Here is a 26,263-nt window from a genome sequence, read left to right on the forward strand (position 1 = left end):
CAGTCAAACATTACAACAGTCAAACATTACAACAACAAACATTACAACAACAAACATTACAAAAACAAACATTACAACAACAAACATTACAACAGTCAAACATTACAACAGTCAAACATTACAGCAGTCAAACATTACAACAGTCAAACATTACAACAACAAACATGACAACAACAAACATTACAACAGTCAAACATTACAACAGTCAAACATTACAGCAGTCAAACATTACAACAGTCAAACATTACAACAACAAACATTACAACAACAAACATTACAACAACAAACATTACAACAGTCAAACATTACAACAGTCAAACATTACAACAGTCAAACATTACAACAGTCAAACATTACAACAGTCAAACATTACAACAGTCAAACATGACAACAGTCAAACATGACAACAGTCAAACATGACAACAGTCAAACATTACAACAGTCAAACATGACAACAGTCAAACATTACAACGGTCAAACATTACAACAACAAACATGACAACAGTCAAACATTACAACAGTCAAACATGACAACAGTCAAACATGACAACAGTCAAACATTACAACAGTCAAACATTACCACAGTCAAACATTACAACAACAAACATTACAACAGTCAAACATTACAAAAACAAACATTACAACAGTCAAACATTACAACAGTCAAATATTACAACAGTCAAACATTACAACAGTCAAACATTACAACAGTCAAACATTACAACAGTCAAACATGACAACAGTCAAACATTACAACAGTCAAACATTACAACAACAAACATTACAACAGTCAAACATTACAACAGTCAAACATTACAACAGTCAAACATTACAATAACAAACATTACAACAGTCAAACATTACAAAAACAAACATTACAACAGTCAAACATGACAACAGTCAAACATTACAACAGTCAAACATGACAACAGTCAAACATTACAACAGTCAAACATTACCACAGTCAAACATTACAACAGTCAAACATTACAACAACAAACATTACAACAGTCAAACATTACAACAGTCAAACATTACAACAGTCAAACATTACAACAGTCAAACATTACAACAGTCAAACATGACAACAGTCAAACATGACAACAGTCAAACATTACCACAGTCAAACATGACAACAGTCAAACATTACAACAGTCAAACATTACAACAACAAACATTACAACAACAAACATTACAACAACAAACATTACAACAACAAACATTACAACAACAAACATGACAACAACAAACATTACAACAGTCAAACATTACAACAGTCAAACATTACAACAACAAACATTACAACAACAAACATTACAACAGTCAAACATTACAACAACAAACATGACAACAACAAACATTACAACAGTCAAACATTACAACAGTCAAACATTACAACAACAAACATGACAACAACAAACATTACAACAGTCAAACATTACAACAGTCAAACATTACAACAGTCAAACATTACAACAGTCAAACATTACAACAGTCAAACATTACAGCAGTCAAACATTACAACAGTCAAACATTACAACAACAAACATGACAACAACAAACATTACAACAGTCAAACATTACAACAACAAACATTACAAAAACAAACATTACAACAACAAACATTACAACAGTCAAACATTACAACAGTCAAACATTACAGCAGTCAAACATTACAACAGTCAAACATTACAACAACAAACATGACAACAACAAACATTACAACAGTCAAACATTACAACAGTCAAACATTACAGCAGTCAAACATTACAACAGTCAAACATTACAACAACAAACATTACAACAACAAACATTACAACAACAAACATTACAACAACAAACATTACAACAACAAACATTACAACAGTCAAACATTACAACAGTCAAACATTACAACAGTCAAACATTACCACAGTCAAACATGACAACAGTCAAACATTACAACAGTCAAACATTACAACAGTCAAACATTACAACAGTCAAACATGACAACAGTCAAACATGACAACAGTCAAACATTACCACAGTCAAACATGACAACAGTCAAACATTACAACAGTCAAACATTACAACAACAAACATGACAACAGTCAAACATTACAACAGTCAAACATGACAACAGTCAAACATGACGACAGTCAAACATTACAACAACAAACATGACAACAGTCAAACATGACAACAGTCAAACATTACAACAACAAACATTACAACAGTCAAACATTACAACAGTCAAACATGACAACAGTCAAACATTACAACAGTCAAACATGACAACAACAAACATTACAACAGTCAAACATTACAACAACAAACATTACAATAACAAACATTACAACAACAAACATGACAACAGTCAAACATGACAACAGTCAAACATTACAACAGTCAAACATTACAACAACAAACATTACAATAACAAACATTACAACAACAAACATGACAACAGTCAAACATGACAACAACAAACATGACAACAGTCAAACATGACAACAGTCAAACAATTGTATGTATGTTGTTTTTTCAACGTCTTGTCGCACAAGAAAACAGTGAACAGAAATATGAATTCGAACGTCTGTTGCTACAATGATTTGTTCCCCACCGTCTCATGGACCTCCAGTGGCTGTCTGGGCACCAGGGCTGTGATGTTCCTGTCCTCATCCAGCTGCGCCCTCACCTCTACCCCCTCCAGCTCCAACGCTCCTCCCTTGTCCCTCTGGGCACGCAGCTGTCTGGTGGACAGATGTATGGTGCATTTATGGAAGTGTTATCTAATCATTGTTAAATAATGATTAACAGAAACCCTCTCTAGTACCTACCTGGTCACGTGGGTGAGACAATGATTAACAGCAACACTCTAGTACCTATCTGGCCACGTGGGTGAGACGATGATTAACAGAAACCCTCTAGTACCTATCTGGCCACGTGGGTGAGACGATGATTAACAGAAACCCTCTAGTACCCACCTGGCCACGTGGGTGAGACGATGATTAACAGAAACCCTCTAGTACCCAACAGACCACGTGGGTGAGACAGTGATTAACAGAAACACTCTAGTACCCACCTGGCCACGTGGGTGAGACGATGATTAACAGAAACTCTCTAGTACCCAACAGACCACGTGGGTGAGACAGTGATTAACAGAAACCCTCTCTAGTACCTACCTGGTCACGTGGGTGAGACGATGATTAACAGAAACCCTCTAGTACCCACCTGGCCACGTGGGTGAGACAATGATTAACAGAAACACTCTAGTACCTATCTGGCCACATGGGTGAGATGATGATTAACAGAAACCCTATAGTACCTACCTGGTCACGTGGGTGAGACAATGATTAACAGAAACCCTCTAGTACCCAACAGACCACGTGGGTGAGACAATGATTAACAGAAACACTAGTACCCCCCTGGCCACGTGGGTGAGACAATGATTAACAGAAACCCTCTAGTACCTACCTGGCCACGTGGGTGAGACAATGATTAACAGAAACCCTCTAGTACCCAACAGACCACGTGGGTGAGACAATGATTAACAGAAACACTAGTACCCCCCTGGCCACGTGGGTGAGACAATGATTAACAGAAACCCTCTAGTACCTACCTGGCCACGTGGGTGAGACAATGATTAAGAGAAACCCTCTAGTACCCAACAGACCACGTGGGTGAGACAATGATTAACAGAAACACTAGTACCCCCCTGGCCACGTGGGTGAGACAATGATTAACAGAAACCCTCTAGTACCTATCTGGTCACGTGGGTGAGACAATGATTAACAGAAACCCTCTCTAGTACCTACCTGGCCACGTGGGTGAGATAATGATTAACAGAAACCCTCTAGTACCTACCTGGCCACATGGGTGAGATAATGATTAACAGAAACCCTCTCTAGTACCTGGCCACGTGGGTGAAACAGTGATTAACAGAAACCCTCTAGTACCTACCTGGTCACGTGGGTGAGACAATTATTAACAGAAACCCTCTCTAGTACCTACCTGGCCACGTGGGTGAGACAATGATTAACAGAAACCCTCTCTAGTACCTACCTGGTCACGTGGGTGAGACAATTATTAACAGAAACCCTCTAGTACCTACCTGGCCACATGGGTGAGACAATGATTAACAGAAACCCTCTAGTACCCACCTGGCCATGTGGGTGAGACAATGATTAACAGAAACCCTCTAGTACCCACCTGGCCACGTGGGTGAGGGTCTCCAGGGCCTGGGTGAGCTGGGCCAGCTTGGCATCCCTCTCCCCAGGTGGTAGCTGGGCTATAGAATAATAATAATATAACTTTATTGACAACACAATGAAGAAATCACTTTGGCTTTAATTATTATTATTAATTAAACCAGAACATAAAAACACATCTGTTCTATTCCCTCTATAGTGCACTACTTTAGACAGTCTGGAGAAGGGTAGTGCACTACTTTAGACAGTCTGGAGAAGGGTAGTGCACTACTGGAGAAGGGTAGTGCACTACTTTAGACAGTCTGGAGAAGGGTAGTGCACTACTTTAGACAGTCTGGAGAAGGGTAGTGCACTACTTTAGACAGTCTGGAGAAGGGTAGTGCACTACTTTAGACAGTCTGGAGAAGGGTAGTGCACTACTTTAGACAGTCTGGAGAAGGGTAGTGCACTACTTTAGACAGTCTGGAGAAGGGTAGTGCACTACTTTAGACAGCCTGGAGAAGGGTAGTGCACTACTTTAGACAGCCTGGAGAAGGGTAGTGCACTCCTTTAGACAGTCTGGAGAAGGGTAGTGCACTACTTTAGACAGTCTGGAGAAGGGTAGTGCACTACTTTAGACAGTCTGGAGAAGGGTAGTGCACTACTTTAGACAGTCTGGATGGAGAAGGGTAGTGCACTACTGGAGAAGGGTAGTGCACTACTTTAGACAGTCTGGAGAAGGGTAGTGCACTACTTTAGACAGTCTGGAGAATGGTAGTGCACTACTTTAGACAGCCTGGAGAATGGTAGTGCACTACTTTAGACAGCCTGGAGAATGGTAGTGCACTACTTTAGACAGTCTGGAGAAGGGTAGTGCACTACTTTAGACAGTCTGGAGAAGGGTAGTGCACTACTTTAGACAGTCTGGATGGAGAAGGGTAGTGCACTACTGGAGAAGGGTAGTGCACTACTTTAGACAGTCTGGAGAAGGGTAGTGCACTACTTTAGACAGTCTGGAGAATGGTAGTGCACTACTTTAGACAGCCTGGAGAATGGTAGTGCACTACTTTAGACAGTCTGGAGAAGGGTAGTGCACTACTTTAGACAGTCTGGATGGAGAAGGGTAGTGCACTACTGGAGAAGGGTAGTGCACTACTTTAGACAGTCTGGAGAAGGGTAGTGCACTACTTTAGACAGTCTGGAGAATGGTAGTGCACTACTTTAGACAGTCTGGAGAAGGGTAGTGCACTACTTTAGACAGTCTGGAGAAGGGTAGTGCACTACTTTAGACAGTCTGGAGAAGGGTAGTGCACTACTTTAGACAGTCTGGAGAAGGGTAGTGCACTACTTTAGACAGTCTGGAGAAGGGTAGTGCACTACTTTAGACAGCCTGGAGAAGGGTAGTGCACTACTTTAGACAGTCTGGATGGAGAAGGGTAGTGCACTACTGGAGAAGGGTAGTGCACTACTTTAGACAGCCTGGAGAAGGGTAGTGCACTACTTTAGACAGTCTGGAGAAGGGTAGTGCACTACTTTAGACAGTCTGGATGGAGAAGGGTAGTGCACTACTGGAGAAGGGTAGTGCACTACTTTAGACAGTCTGGAGAAGGGTAGTGCACTACTTTAGACAGTCTGGAGAATGGTAGTGCACTACTTTAGACAGTCTGGAGAAGGGTAGTGCACTACTTTAGACAGTCTGGAGAAGGGTAGTGCACTACTTTAGACAGTCTGGAGAAGGGTAGTGCACTACTTTAGACAGCCTGTAGAAGGGTAGTGCACTACTTTAGACAGCCTGGAGAAGGGTAGTGCACTACTTTAGACAGCCTGGAGAAGGGTAGTGCACTACTTTAGACAGCCTGGAGAAGGGTAGTGCACTACTTTAGACAGCCTGGAGAAGGGTAGTGCACTACTTTAGACAGCCTGGAGAAGGGTAGTGCACTACTTTAGACAGTCTGGAGAAGGGTAGTGCACTACTTTAGACAGCCTGGAGAAGGGTAGTGCACTACTTTAGACAGCCTGGAGAAGGGTAGTGCACTACTTTAGACAGCCTGGAGAAGGGTAGTGCACTACTTTAGACAGTCTGGAGAAGGGTAGTGCACTACTTTAGACAGCCTGGAGAAGGGTAGTGCACTACTTTAGACAGCCTGGAGAAGGGTAGTGTACTACTTTAGACAGCCTGGAGAAGGGTAGTGCACTACTTTAGACAGCCTGGAGAAGGGTAGTGCACTACTTTAGACAGTCTGGAGAAGGGTAGTGCACTACTTTAGACAGCCTGTAGAAGGGTAGTGCACTACTTTAGACAGTCTGGAGAAGGGTAGTGCACTACTTTAGACAGTCTGGAGAAGGGTAGTGCACTACATTAGACAGTCTGGAGAAGGGTAGTGCACTACTTTAGACAGTCTGGAGAAGGGTAGTGCACTACTTTAGACAGTCTGGAGAAGGGTAGTGCACTACTGGAGAAGGGTAGTGCACTACTTTAGACAGCCTGGAGAAGGGTAGTGCACTACTTTAGACAGTCTGGAGAAGGGTAGTGCACTACTTTAGACAGCCTGGAGAAGGGTAGTGCACTACTTTAGACAGCCTGGAGAAGGGTAGTGCACTACTTTAGACAGCCTGGAGAAGGGTAGTGCACTACTTTAGACAGTCTGGAGAAGGGTAGTGCACTACTTTAGACAGTCTGGAGAAGGGTAGTGCACTACTTTAGACAGTCTGGAGAAGGGTAGTGCACTACTTTAGACAGTCTGGAGAAGGGTAGTGCACTACTTTAGACAGTCTGGAGAAGGGTAGTGCACTACTTTAGACAGCCTGGAGAAGGGTAGTGCACTACTTTAGACAGCCTGGAGAAGGGTAGTGCACTACTTTAGACAGTCTGGAGAATGGTAGTGCACTACTTTAGACAGTCTGGAGAAGGGTAGTGCACTACTTTAGACAGTCTGGAGAATGGTAGTGCACTACTTTAGACAGTCTGGAGAATGGTAGTGCACTACTTTAGACAGCCTGGAGAAGGGTAGTGCACTACTTTAGACAGTCTGGAGAAGGGTAGTGCACTACTTTAGACAGTCTGGAGAAGGGTAGTGCACTACTTTAGACAGCCTGGAGAAGGGTAGTGCACTACTTTAGACAGTCTGGAGAAGGGTAGTACACTACTTTAGACAGCCTGGAGAAGGGTAGTGCACTACTTTAGACAGTCTGGAGAAGGGTAGTGCACTACTTTAGACAGTCTGGAGAAGGGTAGTGCACTACTTTAGACAGTCTGGAGAAGGGTAGTGCACTACTTTAGACTGGGACCTCTGTCTCCTCTCCATTCAGCAGTATTAAAACATGATGGTACCTAGTTCTGGGACCTCTGTCTCCTCTCCAGCAGTATTAAAACATGATGGGACCTAGTTCTGGGACCACTGTCCCCTCTCCATTCAGCAGTATTAAAACATGATGGGACCTAGTTCTGGGACCTCTGTCTCCTCTCCATTCAGCAGTATTAAACATGATGGTACCTAGTTCTGGGACCTCTGCCTCCTCTCCGTTGAGCAGAGCCTGGGCCAGTTCATAGTAAAGCTGGTAGGAGGATTGGATTAGTGTACGCCCGTACCAGACCTTGTTCACCGCCAGGGTCTGGGCATCCAGGTCCCACATGACGCTCATGGCATACCTGGACACACGGACACGCACAGAGGGACACACACAGAGGGACACACGGACAGCTGTTAATGAGGCACGGACATACAGCCTCAGACTACTGGATAGTTCCAACCAACGTTATGAGAGTGACCTAAGACTAAATGAATCATCCTGATGAACTTCACTGAGGTTTACAGAGCAGAGGTCAGAGGTCAGTGTGTAGTGGTGTCAGTAAGTGTTATTCCTTCACCTGTCCACTCCTCCCAGCAGAGAGCAGAGGTCAGAGGTCGGTGTTTTGTGGTGTAAGTAGGTGTTGTTCCTTCACCTGTCCACTCCTCCCAGCAGAGGTCAGAGGTCATTGTGTTGTGGTGTCAGTAAGTGTTGTTCCTCTACCTGTGCACTCCTCCCAGCAGAGGTCAGAGGTCAGTGTGTTGTGGTGTCAGTAAGTGTTGTTCCTTCACCTGTCCACTCCTCCCAGCAGAGGTCATTGTGTTGTGGTGTCAGTAAGTGTTGTTCCTCTACCTGTGCACTCCTCCCAGCAGAGGTCAGAGGTCAGTGTGTTGTGGTGTCAGTAAGTGTTGTTCCTCTACCTGTGCACTCCTCCCAGCAGAGGTCAGAGGTCAGTGTGTTGTGGTGTCAGTAAGTGTTGTTCCTTCACCTGTCCACCCCTCCCAGCAGAGGTCAGAGGTCAGTGTGATGTAGAGTTGATCTCTCACCTGTCCACCCCTCCCAGCAGAGAGCAGAGGTCAGCACTGAGGACAGCAGGCAGCATGTCATACCTGCGGTCGGCCAGGTAGTACGTGGTGGCCCTGAGAACATGACAGAAGAAAGAGTTTACTGGAGCTAACACAGTCACCAGCAGGGGGCGACTGACCCCACAACATCAGACCGTACTGACTGTCAGACTGGGGGAGGGAGACGGACAGGAGGGATGTGTCAGAACTGTTGACTTTTGGGGAAGTGGGTATTCCATGATTCACCAAATTATATTTTGAAAGAGGAAGCAAAATATTTTAAGCATTGGTTTTCTTTTCAGTCTGGAAAAACACCAGGGCTTGATGGTAAAACACCAGGGCTTGATGGTAAAACACCAGGGCTTGATGGTAAAACACCAGGGCTTGATGGTAAAACACCAGGGCTTGATGGTAAAACACCAGGGCTTGATGGTAAAACACCAGGGCTTGATGGTAAAACACCCGAGCTTGATGGTAAAACACCAGGGCTTGATGGTAAAACACCAGGGCTTGATGGTAAAACACCAGGGCTTGATGGTAAAACACCAGGGCTTGATGGTAAAACACCCGAGCTTGATGGTAAAACACCAGGGCTTGATGGTAAAACACCAGGGCTTGATGGTAAAACACCAGGGCTTGATGGTAAAACACCAGGGCTTGATGGTAAAACACCAGGGCTTGATGGTAAAACACCAGGGCTTGGTAAAACACCAGGGCTTGATGGTAAAACACCAGGGCTTGATGGTAAAACACCAGGGCTTGATGGTAAAACACCAGGGCTTGATGGTAAAACACCAGGGCTTGGTGGTAAAACACCAGGGCTTGATGGTGAAACACCAGGGCTTGATGGTAAAACACCAGGGCTTGATGGTAAAACACCAGGGCTTGATGGTAAAACACCAGGGCTTGATGGTAAAACACCAGGGCTTGATGGTAAAACACCAGGGCTTGATGGTAAAACACCAGGGCTTGATGTTAAAACACCAGGGCTTGATGGTAAAACACCAGGGCTTGATGGTATACCAGTAGAAGTATATCAGACCTTTTTTTTTTTGACGTACTCAACAATCCATTATTAGCATGTTTTAATTACTCTTATACAAACGGTAGACTTTCAGGTACTCAACAAGAAGGTCTGATTTCATTACTACTAAAACAGGACCCAGTTGGTATGTATAAAGATCCAGTCTATTTTAAAAAAAACTGGAGGCCTCTAACACTTCAATGTTGTGATGCGAGAAGCCTGGTAAAATGTATAGCACATAGAATAAAAAAGGTTTTACCAAATATTGTTTTTTACATGGACGATATATTGGAGATAATGTACGACAATTTCTTGAAATAATTGAACATTATGAAACATCGAAGATACCAGGTCTGGTCTTCATAGCAGATTTTGGAAAAGGCGTTTGATAAAGCACGACGAGAATTAATGGATTACTTTAACTTTTGGTGAATCTCTTATCCAATGGGTTAAAGTTATGTATAGCAACCCCAGATGTAAAATAGTAAATAATAGTTACTTCTCAGAAAGTATTGAGCTTTTAAGAGGAGTAAAACAAGGCTGTCCGTTGTCTCCATATCTATTTATTATGGCCATTGAAATGCTAGCTATTCAAATTGGATCCAACAAGAACATCAAGGAGTTAGAAATCCAGGGGGTAAAAACTAAAGTGTCAATGTATTCCGATGACTCTAGTTCTTTTCTTAAGTCCGCAATCTGGATCCCTGTACAGTCTCAATCTGGATCCCTGTACAGTCTCAATCTGGATCCCTGTACAGTCTCAATCTGGATCCCTGTACAGTCTCAATCTGGATCCCTGTACAGTCTCAATCTGGATCCCTGTACAGTCTCAATCTGGATCCCTGTACAGTCTCAATCTGGATCCCTGTACAGTCTCAATCTGGATCCCTGTTCAGTCTCAATCTGGATCCCTGTACAGTCTCAATCTGGATCCCTGTACAGTCTCAATCTGGATCCCTGTACAGTCTCAATCTGGATCCCTGTACAGTCTCAATCTGGATCCCTGTACAGTCTCAATCTGGATCCCTGTACAGTCTCAATCTGGATCCCTGTACAGTCTCAATCTGGATCCCTGTACAGTCTCGTTGAATATCTTGTTCCCTTTTCTAGCCTCTCTGGACTAAAACCTAATTATGACAAGCGTACCATATTACGTATTGGATCGTTAGAAAATACAGTGTTTACACCACCTTGTAGTTTACTAATAAAATGGGCGGATGGTGAAGTAGACGTACTTGGTATTCTCAAAAAAATATTAATGGACTTACCACAATTAATTTCAATAGAACGTTAGCAAAAAATAGATAAGATTCTGCAACCACGGAGAGGTAAATAGTTGTCTATTTCTGGTAAATACTTGTCTATTTCTGGTAAATACTTGTCTATTTCATCACATTGATGAACTCTTTGGTCCGATCCCAGTTGACTGACTAATGGCACTGCCTACTCCAGATGACTCGTTTTTAAATCATATGAGCAAAAAAATATTTCATTTTATTTGGAATGCTAAGCCAGACAAAATTAAACGTGCCTATAATGAATATGAGTTTGGGAGGCTAAAATGATTCAATATTAATGCTTTCGACCGCTCACTAAAAGCTTTATTCAAACATAAATTAAACTTCAGTAGATTATTAAGAAAAGCTCGTCCTTTGGTTCAAAAATGCCTTTTTTGCCTTTATACAGAATACAACTTCTAATTTCCGACTAATTATTATTATTATGAGAGGGTGGAAGATATATGTCCTCCGACGAGGAGGAAGATATATGTCCTCCGACGAGGAGGAAGATATATGTCCCCCGACGAGGAGGAAGATATATGTCCCCCGACGAGGAGGAAGATATATGTCCCCCGACGAGGAGGAAGATATATGTCCTTCGACGAGGAGGAAGATATATGTCCTTCGACGAGGGGGGGGGTTAATACATGTTTTCTTTATTTAAATAGAGGGAGGACCTGGCACATGCCTCACAGACACTCAAACACATTCACTCCCTCCCCCTCCCTCTCACCTAGCGCGAGCCTCCAGGTCTGTCAGGGACCCCTCTTTAACGAAGTGTGTGACGTCAGCGATGTGAACGCCCAGCTCTAACCTCTCCCCCCGCGGGCCGGGGGGGAGGCTGCGTATGGACAGGGTGTCGTCTACGTCCTCACAGCCCCGAGGGTCGACGCTGAACACCAGGTGGGTTTGTCTCAGATCCCGTCTGGTAATCACCTCGGCGGGGTCTACTGACCAGGGGCTCTCGGGGGAGGACACTGGCATCTCACCGAGCTAGAAACACACAAATAGATACGCAGTGACGCATACATCAACATAGAGACATGTAGACACACACAACAAGAGATATACATTTAAAAAACTAACAAAAAAAGCCTAATTTCGACATAAGTACTCCGCTGCATCTCCCAACAGGACACATTTACAGAAGTAAGCACAACAGTTTACATCTTAGTGCAAAGACTGACTTTACTAGAACCTACCTGGATACAGATCTCTATGAGGATGGTGTATTATACTATAACCTGCCTGGATACAGATCTCTATGAGGATGGTGTATTATACTATAACCTGCCTGGATACAGATCTCTATGAGGATGGTGTATTATACCATAACCTGCCTGGATACAGATCTCTATGAGGACGGTGTATTATACTATAACTGGATACAGATCTCTATGAGGACAGTGTATTATACTATAACTGGATACAGATCTCTATGAGGACGGTGTATTATACTATAACTGGATACAGATCTCTATGAGGACGGGGTATTATACTATAACTGGATACAGATCTCTATGAGGACGGTGTATTATACTATAACTGGATACAGATCTCTATGAGGGCAGTGTATTATACTATAACTGGATACAGATCTCTATGAGGACAGTGTATTATACTATAACTGGATACAGATCTCTATGAGGACAGTGTATTATACTATAACTGGATACAGATCTCTATGAGGACAGTGTATTATACTATAACTGGATACAGATCTCTATGAGGACAGTGTATTATACTATAACTGGATACAGATCTCTATGAGGACAGTGTATTATACTATACCCTACCTGTGCCTCAGAGAAAGGAGGTACGTGGATGCAGTTCTCTATGAGGATGGTTTGGACCTCAGTCTCCAGCTCCCCAGCCCGGCCCAGAACCCTGACACTGTGTCCGTTAGGGTAGAGGGAGGTGCTGTCCCACGAGTCCAGACGAACTATCACCCGGTGATCCTGGAGAGACGGAGGAGATGACAGGCTTCATGTCCTTTCAACAGTCAGAGACTTAAAGCAAGTTCACCTGATTCAACCACTCTACTAATCATCAAGTCCTTAGTCTGACCTGTAGTTTGTCAGCCTGTTGGGTGCTGATTCGGATCTTAGGGATGCGTTGGTCCCAGGGCGTGGCCAGGATACGCTGGGAGTTCCTGCTCTGTGATTGGGTCTCCTCCTTGGGGGGAAAGGTCACGACATAGTCCCTCCAGTTCCTCTGAAGGATCCCTACCACACGACCTGGAGGGAGGAGGGAGGGGTGAGAGAGGTAGGGAGGGAGGAGAGAGGGAGAAGATAGAGGAGGGGGAGAGAGAGGGAGAAGGAGGGAGAAGAGAGAGAGGAGGGGGAGAGAGAGGGAGAGAGAGGGAGAAGAGAGAGAGGAGGGGGAGAGAGAGGGAGAGAGAGGGAGAAGAGAGAGAGGGAGAAGGAGAAGGAGGGAGAAGGAGGGAGAAGAGAGAGAGGAGGGAGAGAGAGGGAGAAGAGAGAGAGGAGTAAATTATATTTTACATTAATGTAATTCTAGTCTTTATACCGTATGTACTGTCTAGTATCTCCTCCATTCAGTCTAGGAAAGACAGAGGTGAGTAATTGAGACAGGAATTAGGTCAGTAGTGTGTGTGTGTGCGCGTGTGTGTGTACCTGTGGCCATGGGTTGGCTCTGTGTCTCGTCTCCCTTCTCCTCCCCCTGTCCCTCCGTCAGGGCCGTGGTTCTCCCCCTCCACTCCCCCTTCGGCAACAGCTCCACGGCAACCATATCGCCATGCACCGCCCGGTTACGATTCTTCCCCCCACACACCAGCACATCACTGTTCAGCTCTGGGAGAGGATGTACAGTGACACACGTTGTTGTGTTGTTTTTGGCTCTGGTCCTCCAGCACTTTGGATTTGATATGAACTGACGATGATGAGGTTAACGTGCAGACTGGCAGCTTTCATTTGAGGGGATTTTATCATCTATATATTTGTGTACAGGGGCGGCAGGGTAGCCTAGTGGTTAGAGTGGAGGGGCGGCAGGGTAGCCTAGTGGTTAGAGTGGAGGTGCGGCAGGGTAGCCTAGTGGTTAGAGTGGAGGGGCGGCAGGGTAGCCTAGTGGTTAGAGTGGAGGGGCGGCAGGGTAGACTAGTGGTTAGAGTGGAGGGGCGGCAGGGTAGACTAGTGGTTAGAGTGGAGGGGCGGCAGCGTAGACTAGTGGTTAGAGTGGAGGGGCGGCAGGGTAGACTAGTGGTTAGAGTGGAGGGGCGGCAGGGTAGACTAGTGGTTAGAGTGGAGGGACGGCAGGGTAGCCTAGTGGTTAGAGTGGAGGGGCGGCAGGGTCCCCTAGTGGTTAGAGTGGAGGGGCGGCAGGGTAGCCTAGTGGTTAGAGTGGAGGGGCGGCAGGGTCCCCTAGTGGTTAGAGTGGAGGGGCGGCAGGGTAGCCTAGTGGTTAGAGTGGAGGGGCGGCAGGGTCCCCTAGTGGTTAGAGTGGAGGGGCGGCAGGGTAGCCTAGTGGTTAGAATGGAGGGGCGGCAGGGTAGCCTAGTGGTTAGAGTGGAGGGGCGGCAGGATAGCCTAGTGGTTAGAGCGTTGGACTAGTAACCGGAAGGTTGCAAGTTCAAACCCCCGAGCTGACAAGGTACGAATCTGTCGTTCTGCCCCTGAACAAGGCAGTTAACCCACTGTTCCTAGGCCGTCATTGAAAATAAGAATTTGTTCTTAACTGACTTGCCTAGTTAAATAAAGGTAAAAAAAACAAACATAGTCCCATCATTTTAGGGGACCAAACGTTTTGGGACAAATTCACTTCTATGTGTATTAAAGTTGTAAAAAGTGAAGTATTTGGTTCATGGTACTCAATGACGACATCAAGCTTGTGACTCTACACATTTGCTGTTTGTTTTGGTTGTTTTTTGTGCCCAATAGAAATGATTGGTAAATCATGTTTGATTGTAAATAAGAATAGTCTACATTCATGTGGAACCTACCCTGATTAAGGATAATCCTGAATGTGAATAATGATGAGTGAGAAAGTTACAGACCCACAAAATATCATACCCCCAAGACATGCTAACCTCCCCCCTATTACAATAACAGAGGAGATTAGCATTTTTAAGGGGGTATGATATTTGTGCGTCTGTAACTTTCTCTCTCATCATTATTCCTGATTCATGTAGGATGACCTGTAATCATGGTATCAGTAATAAACTCAACTGGGTCAGAACGTCTGCAGGTACTCCTGAACATAGAAACAGAATCTCATTATGCCCTGATTGACTTGAATGGGCAGGGCCTGTTCTACTCATTCTAGTTCTGTGCTCCTGAAGACCAAGAGACATGCACAAGGTATGATACACTGGCTGATAATATAGGAGATGTTTTATCCTGTGTTTAGTAGGTGTAGGCTATGTGATCCCTGCGAGGGAATTGAACCCACAACCTTACGCTGAAGGTCAAACAGAACAGTTTGAGGTCATAGGTCAGTTTTGTTGTGGAACTCACCTGAGCTCTTGTTAGAAGAGCCCTCAAAGCGGACGAAGGCTTCATGCTGGGCCCTGTGCTTGTTCACATTCAGAGTGCCCTGGAATGGAAGGACAGAGACACAGAAGACTTAGCACCCTGGAATGGAAGGACAGAGACACAGAAGACTTAGTACCCTGGAATGGAGGGACAGAGACACAGAAGACTTAGTACCCTGGAATGGAAGGACAGAGACACAGAAGACTTAGTACCCTGGAATGGAGGGACAGAGACACAGAAGACTTAGTACCCTGGAATGGAGGGACAGAGACACAGAAGACTTAGTGCCCTGGAATGGAAGGACAGAGAGACAGAAGACTTAGTTCCCTGGAATGGAAGGACAGAGAGACAGAAGACTTAGTTCCCTGGAATGGAAGGACAGAGAGACAGAAGACTTAGTGCCCTGGAATGGACGGACAGAGAGACAGAAGACTTAGTGCCCTGGAATGGACGGACAGAGAGACAGAAGACTTAGTACCCTGGAATGGAAGGACAGAGAGACAGAAGACTTAGTACCCTGGAATGGAGGGACAGAGAGACAGAAGACTTAGTACCCTGGAATGGAAGAGAAGGACAGAAGACTTAGTACCCTGGAATGGAAGGACAGAGAGACAGAAGACTTAGTGCCCTGGAATGGAAGGACAGAGAGACAGAAGACTTAGTGCCCTGGAATGGAAGGACAGAGAGACAGAAGACTTAGTACCCTGGAATGGAAGAGAAGGACAGAAGACTTAGTACCCTGGAATGGAAGGACAGAGAGACAGAAGACTTAGTACCCTGGAATGGAAGGGAGGGACAGAGAGACAGAAGACTTAGTACCCTGGAATGGAAGGACAGAAGACATAGAAGATTTAATACCCTAGAATGGAATGACAGAATACTTAGTACCCTGGAATGGAAGGACAGAGAGACAGAAGACTTAGTACCCTGGAATGGAAGGACAGAGAGACAGAAGACTTAGTACCCTGGAATGGAAGAACAGAAGACTTAGTACCCTGGAATGGAATGGAAGAACAGAGGGACAGAGAAGAAAACTTTTTTTAAATGTTTTTTTTTAATGTAATTTAGCAGACGCTCTGATCCAGAGCAACTTACAGGAGCAATTAGGGTTAAGTGCCTTGTTCAAGGGCACATCGACAGATTTCACCTAGTCAGCTCTACGATCCGAATCAGCAACCTTTTGGTTCCTGGCCTAACCGCGTAACCGCTAGGCTAGCACCCAGCCCACATTGGGGGGACATTTTCATTTCACAGAAATTTATATTTTTTTGTGTTTTCAGTGTCTTCTCCAGAGTTGTTGTGTTTGTAGGCCTCAAAATGGCTGTCGAGGAGGACCTTCACATCTGGGTGTAGTTTGGAATAAAGAGGAGGACCTTCACATCTGAGTGTAGTTTGGAGTAAAGAGGACCTTCACATCTGAGTGTAGTTTGGACTAAAGAGGGGGACCTTCACATCTGACACAGTCTGCTCTTCATGACATTACGTGTTCCATTGAGGAGAGATGTTACAGTGTGCTTCTGAGACACACACACACACACACACACACACACACACACACACACACACACACACACACACACACACACACACACACACACACACACACACACACACACAGCTGTTCAAACACAGTCATGCCCCCTCCACCTGCCTGTATGTATCGGCCAGACTTAATGCCAGCCTCCAGGACCTCGGCAGGCAGGTGTTCAGTGTACTCTCTCTCCGTCCCCTCGCTCCCTTTCTCCTGCAGGGACTGAGCGATGGAGCAGTACAGCTCCAGGGCAGCCTGCAGCTCCGGCCAGAACGTCTGCAGGTACTCCTGAACATAGAAACAGAATCTCATTATCTCCTGATTGACTTGAATGGGCAGGGCCAGTTCTACTCATTCTAGTTCTGTGCTCCTGAAGACCAAGAGACATGCACAAGGTAACGATACACTGGCTGATAATATAGGAGATGTTTTATCCTGTGTTTAGTAGGTGTAGGCTATGTGATCCTGCGGGGGAATTGAACCCACAACCCTGGGTCTCACTCTTACCAACGGAGCCACACAAGACCGACAACATAGTATACACTATACCAACGGAATGAAAACTGATCTGAACCCAACCCGGCTTCTTGTATGGGTCCTTTTGACTAAGGTTCCATTACCCAGGTATTCTCCTATAGAGGAGTATTCAGCAGGGTTCTCATTACCCAGGTATTCTCCTATAGAGGAGTATTCAGCAGGGTTCTCATTACCCAGGTATTCACCTATAGAGATTCAGTATTCAGCAGGGTTCTCATTACCCAGGTATTCATCTATAGAGGTCTAGTATTCAGCAGGGTTCTCATTACCCAGGTATTCACCTATAGAGATTCAGTATTCAGCAGGGTTCTCATTACCCAGGTATTCACCTATAGAGGTTCAGTATTCAGCTGGGTTCTCATTACCCAGGTATTCTCCTATAGAGGAGTATTCAGCAGGGTTCTCATTACCCAGGTATTCACCTATAGAGGTCTAGTATTCAGCAGGGTTCTCATTACCCAGGTATTCACCTATAGAGATTCAGTATTCAGCAGGGTTCTCATTACCCAGGTATTCATCTATAGAGGTCCAGTATTCAGCAGGGTTCTCATTACCCAGGTATTCACCTATAGAGATTCAGTATTCAGCAGGGTTCTCATTACCCAGGTATTCACCTATAGAGGTTCAGTATTCAGCTGGGTTCTCATTACCCAGGTATTCTCCTATAGAGGAGTATTCAGCAGGGTTCTCATTACCCAGGTATTCACCTATAGAGGTCTAGTATTCAGCAGGGTTCTCATTACCCAGGTATTCACCTATAGAGGTTCAGTATTCAGCAGGGTTCTCATTACCCAGGTATTCACCTATAGAGGAGTATTCAGCAGGGTTCTCATTACCCAGGTATTCATCTATAGAGGATCAGTATTCAGCAGGGTTCTCATTACCCAGGTATTCACCTATAGAGGAGTATTCTGCAGGGTTCTCATTACCCAGGTATTCACCTATAGAGATTCAGTATTCAGCAGGGTTCTCATTACCCAGGTATTCACCTATAGAGATTCAGTATTCAGCAGGGTTCTCATTACCCAGGTATTCACCTATAGAGGTTCAGTATTCAGCTGGGTTCTCATTACCCAGGTATTCACCTATAGAGGAGTATTCAGTAGGGTTCTCATTACCCAGGTATTCACCTATAGAGGAGTATTCAGCAGGGTTCTCATTACCCAGGTATTCACCTATAGAGGATCAGTATTCAGCAGGGTTCTCATTACCCAGGTATTCACCTATAGAGGATCAGTATACAGCAGGGTTCTCATTACCCAGGTATTCACCTATAGATGATCAGTATTCAGCAGGGTTCTCATTACCCAGGTATTCACCTATAGAGGATCAGTATTCAGCAGGGTTCTCATTACCCAGGTATTCACCTATAGAGATTCAGTATTCAGCAGGGTTCTCATTACCCAGGTATACACCTATAGAGGTTCAGTATTCAGCTGGGTTCTCATTACCCAGGTATTCACCTATAGAGATTCAGTATTCAGCAGGGTTCTCATTACCCAGGTATTCACCTATAGAGGATCAGTATTCAGCAGGGTTCTCATTACCCAGGTATTCACCTATAGAGATTCAGTATTCAGCAGGGTTCTCATTACCCAGGTATACACCTATAGAGGTTCAGTATTCAGCTGGGTTCTCATTACCCAGGTATTCACCTATAGAGATTCAGTATTCAGCAGGGTTCTCATTACCCAGGTATACACCTATAGAGGTTCAGTATTCAGCAGGGTTCTCATTACCCAGGTATACACCTATAGAGGATCAGTATACCATGGATTCATCTTTAATCATGTTAGCACCATTGAAGGGCAATGGGACAGAACAGGCATTTGGGTACCTGGTGTGTACTATAGTGTACCTGTGTACAGAGGACGTAGTCACCACAGTTGAGGCTGTGTGTACTCTAGTGTACCTGTGTACAGAGGACGTAGACACCACAGTTGAGGCTGCTGTACTCTGCCACAGCGGTCTGGTCTTCAGTGATCATCACTACTGGCTTCAGACCTGCCAGGTGGTCATGGTACCACACCGCAGCATGGTACACACACCTACAGGGAGGGAGACGAGGACACACCTGCATTACCACACACCTACAGATACACACACCTACAGGGAGGGAGACGAGGACACACCTGCATTACCACACACCTACAGATACACACACCTACAGGGAGGGAGACGAGGACACACCTGCATTACCACACACCTACAGGGAGGGAGACGAGGACACACCTGCATTACCATACAGATACACACACCTACAGGGAGGGAGACGAGGACACACCTGCATTACCATACAGATACACACACCTACAGGGAGGGAGACGAGGACACACCTGCATTACCATACAGATACACACACCTACAGGGAGGGAGACGAGGACACACCTGCATTACCACACACATACAGGGAGGGAGACGAGGACACACCTGCATTACCACACACCTACAGGGAGGGAGACGAGGACACACCTGCATTACCACACACCTACAGGGAGGGGGACGAGGACACACCTGCATTACCACACACCTACAGGGAGGGAGACGAGGACACACCTGCATTACCACACACCTACAGGGAGGGAGACGAGGTCACACCTGCATTACCACACACATACAGATACACACACCTACAGGGAGGGAGACGAGGACACACCTGCATTACCATACAGATACACACACCTACAGGGAGGGAGACGAGGACACACCTGCATTACCACACACCTACAGATACACACACCTACAGGGAGGGAGACGAGGACACACCTGCATTACCATACAGATACAGGGAGGGAGACGAGGACACACCTGCATTACCACACACCTACAGATACACACACCTACAGGGAGGGAGACGAGGACACACCTGCATTACCACACACCTACAGATACACACACCTACAGGGAGGGAGACGAGGACACACCTGCATTACCACACACCTACAGATACACACACCTACAGGGAGGGAGACGAGGACACACCTGCATTACCACACACCTACAGATACACACACCTACAGGGAGGGAGACGAGGACACACCTGCATTACCACACACCTACAGATACACACACCTACAGGGAGGGAGACGAGGACACACCTGCATTACCACACACCTACAGGGAGGGAGACGAGGACACACCTGCATTACCATACAGATACAGATACACACACCTACAGGGAGGGAGACGAGGACACACCTGCATTACCACACACATACAGATACACACACCTACAGGGAGGGAGACGAGGACACACCTGCATTACCATACAGATACAGATACCTAAACACACACACACACACACACACACACACACAATTCCAATGTACGTATTATGTACCTACAAGTGGCAACAAACTTGACTTGCATTAACTGGCTTAATATTGGGTTTTACAGTCGGAGGAGGAGGATGAAGAGGAGGATGAAGGCAGAGGAGTAGGAGAAGGAGGAAGAAGGCGGAGGAGGATGAAGGCAGAGGAGTAGGAGAAGGAGGAAGAAGGCGGAGGAGGATGAAGAGGAGGATGAAGACAGAGGAGGATGAAGGCAGAGGAGTAGGAGAAGGAGGAAGAAGGCGGAGGAGGATGAAGAGGAGGATGAAGGCAGAGGAGGATGAAGACAGAGGAGGATGAAGGCAGAGGAGTAGGAGAAGGAGGAAGAAGGCGGAGGAGGATGAAGAGGAGGATGAAGGCAGAGGAGGATGAAGGCAGAAGGCAGAGGAAGAAGAAGGCAGAGGAAGAAGAAGGCAGAGGAAGAAGAAGGCAGAGGAGGATGAAGGCAAAATAGGATGAAGAGGATGAAGGCAAGGAGGATGAAGGCGGAATAGGATGAAGAGGATGAAGGCAGCGAGGATGAAGAAGGAGGAGGATTTTATTTGATTTATTTTACCAGTCAAGTCAGTTAAGAACAAATTCTTATTTACAATGACGGCCTAGGAACAGTGGGTTAACTGGTCTAGGAACAGTGGGGTTAACTGGTCTAGGAACAGTGGGTTAACTGGTCTAGGAACAGTGGGTTAACTGGCCTAGGAACAGTGGGTTAACTGGCCTAGGAACAGTGGGTTAACTGGTCTAGGAACAGTGGGTTAACTGGTCTAGGAACAGTGGGTTAACTGGCCTAGGAACAGTGGGTTAACTGGCCTAGGAACAGTGGGTTAACTGGTCTAGGAACAGTGGGTTAACTGGTCTAGGAACAGTGGGTTAACTGGTCTAGGAACAGTGGGTTAACTGGCCTAGGAACAGTGGGTTAACTGGCCTAGGAACAGTGGGTTAACTGGCCTAGGAACAGTGGGTTAACTGGTCTAGGAACAGTGGGATAACTGGTCTAGGAACAGTGGGTTAACTGGCCTAGGAACAGTGGGTTAACTGGCCTAGGAACAGTGGGTTAACTGGTCTAGGAACAGTGGGTTAACTGGTCTAGGAACAGTGGGCTAACTGGTCTAGGAACAGTGGGTTAACTGGTCTAGGAACAGTGGGTTAACTGGCCTAGGAACAGTGGGTTAACTGGTCTAGGAACAGTGGGTTAACTGGTCTAGGAACAGTGGGTTAACTGGCCTAGGAACAGTGGGTTAACTGGCCTAGGAACAGTGGGTTAACTGGTCTAGGAACAGTAGGTCAACTGCCTTGTTCAGGGGAACAGTGGGTTAACTGCCTTGTTAAGGGGAACAGTGGGTTAACTGCCTTGTTCAGGGGAACAGTGGGTTAACTGCCTTGTTCAGGGGAACAGTGGGTTAACTGCCTTGTTCAGGGGAACAGTGGGTTAACTGCCTTGTTAAGGGGAACAGTGGGTTAACTGCCTGTTCAGGGGCAGAACGACAGATTTTAACCTCGTCAGCTCAGGGATTCGATCTAGCAACCTTTCAGTTACTGGCCACTAGGCTACCTGCCACCCCAGGATGAAGGAGGAGGATGAAGACGGAGGAGGTGGTGTAGGAAGGCCACTCACCTGGTCTGCCATTTGTCCTGCGGCTCTCCCTTTTCTCTGGGGCAGTAGGAATACTCCTGGAACTCGTTGGCAAACAGGATACAGTGATGACGGGGGTCCTTCAGCAAGCTGCGTAGCCGGTTGTACTGCCTGATAGAAACAATTCATTTTCTACTCAAAGTGCATCGTTGTGCTGATATAAAGTGGGATAAAACAAATACCTTAAAATAGTAGAGAAGAAATAAACAACGTAAAAGTTAAAAAGATAACAAGAAATAGCAGAGAGGGCAACTCATGAAGTATGGTCTCATGAAGTACCATGAAGTATGGTCTCATGAAGTACCATGAAGTACATGAAGTATGGTCTTATGAATTACCATGAAGTACCATGAAGTATGGTCTCATGAAGTACCATGAAGTACCATGAAGTATGGTCTCATGAAGTACCATGAAGTACCATGAAGTATGGTCTCATGAAGTACCATGAAGTATGGTCTCATGTAGTACCATGAAGTATGGTCTCATGTAGTACCATGAAGTACCATGAAGTATGGTCTCATGAAGTACCATGAAGTGCCATGAAGTATGGTCTCATGAAGTACCATGAAGTATGGTCTCATGTAGTACCATGAAGTACCATGAAGTATGGTCTCATGAAGTACCATGAAGTACCATGAAGTATGGTCTCATGAAGTACCATGAAGTATGGTCTCATGTAGTACCATGAAGTATGGTCTCATGAAGTACCATGAAGTACCATGAAGTATGGTCTCATGAAGTACCATGAAGTACCATGAAGTATGGTCTCATGAAGTACCATGAAGTACATGAAGTATGGTCTCATGAAGTACCATGAAGTATGGTCTCATGAAGTACCATGAAGTACATGAAGTATGGTCTTATGAATTACCATGAAGTACCATGAAGTATGGTCTCATGAAGTACCATGAAGTACCATGAAGTATGGTCTCATGAAGTACCATGAAGTACCATGAAGTATGGTCTCATGTAGTACCATGAAGTATGGTCTCATGTAGTACCATGAAGTATGGTCTCATGTAGTACCATGAAGTACCATGAAGTATGGTCTCATGTAGTACCATGAAGTATGGTCTCATGTAGTACCATGAAGTATGGTCTCATGAAGTACCATGAAGTATGGTCTCATGAAGTACCATGAAGTACATGAAGTATGGTCTCATGTAATACCATGAAGTACCATGAAGTATGGTCTCATGAAGTACCATGAAGTACATGAAGTATGGTCTCATGAAGTACCATGAAGTACATGAAGTATGATCTCATGTAGTACCATGAAGTATGGTCTCATGTAGTACCATGAAGTATGGTCTCATGAAGTACCATGAAGTATGGTCTCATGAAGTACCATGAAGTACATGAAGTATGGTCTTATGAATTACCATGAAGTACCATGAAGTATGGTCTCATGTAGTACCATGAAGTATGGTCTCATGTAGTACCATGAAGTACCATGAAGTATGGTCTCATGAAGTACCATGAAGTACCATGAAGTATGGTCTCATGAAGTACCATGAAGTACATGAAGTATGGTCTCATGAAGTACCATGAAGTACATGAAGTATGATCTCATGAAGTACCATGAAGTACCATGAAGTATGGTCTCATGAAGTACCATGAAGTACATGAAGTATGATCTCATGTAGTACCATGAAGTACCATGAAGTATGGTCTCATGAAGTACCATGAAGTACCATGAAGTATGGTCTCATGTAGTACCATGAAGTATGGTCTCATGTAGTACCATGAAGTATGGTCTCATGTAGTACCATGAAGTACCATGAAGTATGGTCTCATGAAGTACCATGAAGTACCATGAAGTATGGTCTCATGAAGTACCATGAAGTACCATGAAGTATGGTCTCATGTAGTACCATGAAGTACCATGAAGTATGGTCTCATGAAGTACCATGAAATACCATGAAGTATGGTCTCATGAAGTACCATGAAGTACCATGAAGTATGGTCTCATGAAGTACCATGAAGTACCATAAAGTATGGTCTCATGAAGTACCATGAAATACCATGAAGTATGGTCTCATGAAATACCATGAAGTATGGTCTCATGAAGTACCATGAAGTATGGTCTCATGAAATACCATGAAGTACATGAAGTATGGTCTCATGTAGTACCATGAAGTACATGAAGTATGGTCTCATGTAGTACCATGAAGTATGGTCTCATGTAGTACCATGAAGTACCATGAAGTATGGTCTCATGAAGTACCATGAAGTACCATGAAGTATGGTCTCATGAAGTACCATGAAGTACCATGAAGTATGGTCTCATGAAGTACCATGAAATACCATGAAGTATGGTCTCATGAAGTACCATGAAGTACCATGAAGTATGGTCTCATGTAGTACCATGAAGTACCATGAAGTATGGTCTCATGTAGTACCATGAAGTATGGTCTCATGAAGTACCATGAAGTATGGTCTCATGTAGTACCATGAAGTATGGTCTCATGTAGTACCATGAAGTATGGTCTCATGAAGTACCATGAAGTATGGTCTCATGTAGTACCATGAAGTACCATGAAGTATGGTCTCATGTAGTACCATGAAGTGCCATGAAGTATGGTCTCATGAAGTACCATGAAGTATGGTCTCATGTAGTACCATGAAGTATGGTCTCATGAAGTACCATGAAGTATGGTCTCATGAAGTACCATGAAGTATGGTCTCATGAAGTACTCATGAAGTATGGTCCTAGATCTGACACCAGCTACAGCAGTAGCTTTAAAGTACTTACGTAAAAAATACTTTAAAGTACTACTTAAGTAGTTTTTTGGGGTTATCTGTACTTTACTATTGTCACGTTCGTTGAATGGAGGATGTGATGTGAATACATTCTTCTTTTTAATGAAACGAAGAACACTTAAACTTGACAAAACAACAAAACGAACGTGACGCTATATATATAAACAAATGCAGACACAGGCACCTAACACATAGACAATAACCCACAAAATAACCCAAGGAATATGGCTGCCTAAATATGGTTCCCAATCAGAGACAACGATAAACAGCTGCCTCTGATTGAGAACCAATCTAGGCAACCATAGACATACATAACACCTAGACTACTAAACACCCATAGACATACAAAACCCCTAGACGGGGTCAAAAACACATACATCACCCATGTCACACCCTGACCTAACCAAGATAATAAAGAAAACAAAGAATACTAAGGTCAGGGCGTGACAACTATTTATATTTTTGACAACTTTAACGTCCTTACATTCCTAAAGAAAATTATGTATTTTTTATTGCATACATTTTCCCTGACACCTAAAAGTACTCGTTCAATTTTTAAATGTTTAGCAGGACAGGAAAGTTGTCTAATTCACACACTTGTCAAGAGAACATCCCTGGTCGTCCCTACAGCCTCTGATCTGGTGGACTCACTAAACACATGCTTGGTTTGTAAACGATGTCTGGGTGTTGGAGCGTGCCCCTGGCTATTTGTAAATTAAAAACACAAGAAAATGATGCCGTCTGGTCTTGCTTTATATAAGGAATTTAAATGATTTATACTTTTACTTTGACTTTTGATACTTGAGCATATTTTAGCAATTATATTTATTTCTAATACTTAAGTATGTTTAAAACCAAATACTTTTAGACTTTTACTCAAGTAGTATTTTACTGGGTGACTTTCACTTTTACTTGAGTCATTTTCTATTAAGGTATCTTTACTTTTACTGAAGTATGACAAGTGGGTGCTTTTTCCATCACTGCTAATAACCTTGTAGCCTAATAACCTTGTAGCATACAGTATGTAGCCTAATAACCTCGTAGCCTACAGTATGTAGCCTGATAACCTTGTAGCCTACAGTATGTAGCCTAATAACCTCGTAGCCTACAGTATGTAGCCTGATAACCTTGTAGCCTACAGTATGTAGCCTAATAACC

General features: G+C 44.5%; 1 protein-coding gene across 2 annotated transcripts in view; it reads right to left on the reverse strand.

Annotated features, from left to right (window-relative positions):
- Positions 1–26,263, reverse strand: part of LOC139411673 (DIS3-like exonuclease 1) — a 42,255-nt gene that overhangs the window by 11,764 nt on the left and 4,228 nt on the right. For both annotated transcript variants that reach the window (XM_071158299.1, XM_071158298.1), the window contains exons 3-14: positions 22,325–22,453; positions 19,296–19,431; positions 16,967–17,134; positions 15,298–15,376; positions 13,462–13,638; positions 12,893–13,062; positions 12,622–12,783; positions 11,559–11,818; positions 8,504–8,596; positions 7,664–7,818; positions 4,192–4,270; positions 2,603–2,732 (exon numbers count right to left, since the gene is read on the reverse strand). In XM_071158299.1, coding sequence (XP_071014400.1) covers positions 2,603–2,732; positions 4,192–4,270; positions 7,664–7,818; positions 8,504–8,596; positions 11,559–11,818; positions 12,622–12,783; positions 12,893–13,062; positions 13,462–13,638; positions 15,298–15,376; positions 16,967–17,134; positions 19,296–19,431; positions 22,325–22,453 — 1,738 coding nt within the window. The remainder of the gene's footprint in view (positions 1–2,602; positions 2,733–4,191; positions 4,271–7,663; positions 7,819–8,503; positions 8,597–11,558; positions 11,819–12,621; positions 12,784–12,892; positions 13,063–13,461; positions 13,639–15,297; positions 15,377–16,966; positions 17,135–19,295; positions 19,432–22,324; positions 22,454–26,263) is intronic.

The sequence above is a fragment of the Oncorhynchus clarkii genome, chromosome 6 (assembly GCF_045791955.1).
Source record: "Oncorhynchus clarkii lewisi isolate Uvic-CL-2024 chromosome 6, UVic_Ocla_1.0, whole genome shotgun sequence".
Lineage (NCBI taxonomy): Eukaryota > Metazoa > Chordata > Actinopteri > Salmoniformes > Salmonidae > Oncorhynchus > Oncorhynchus clarkii.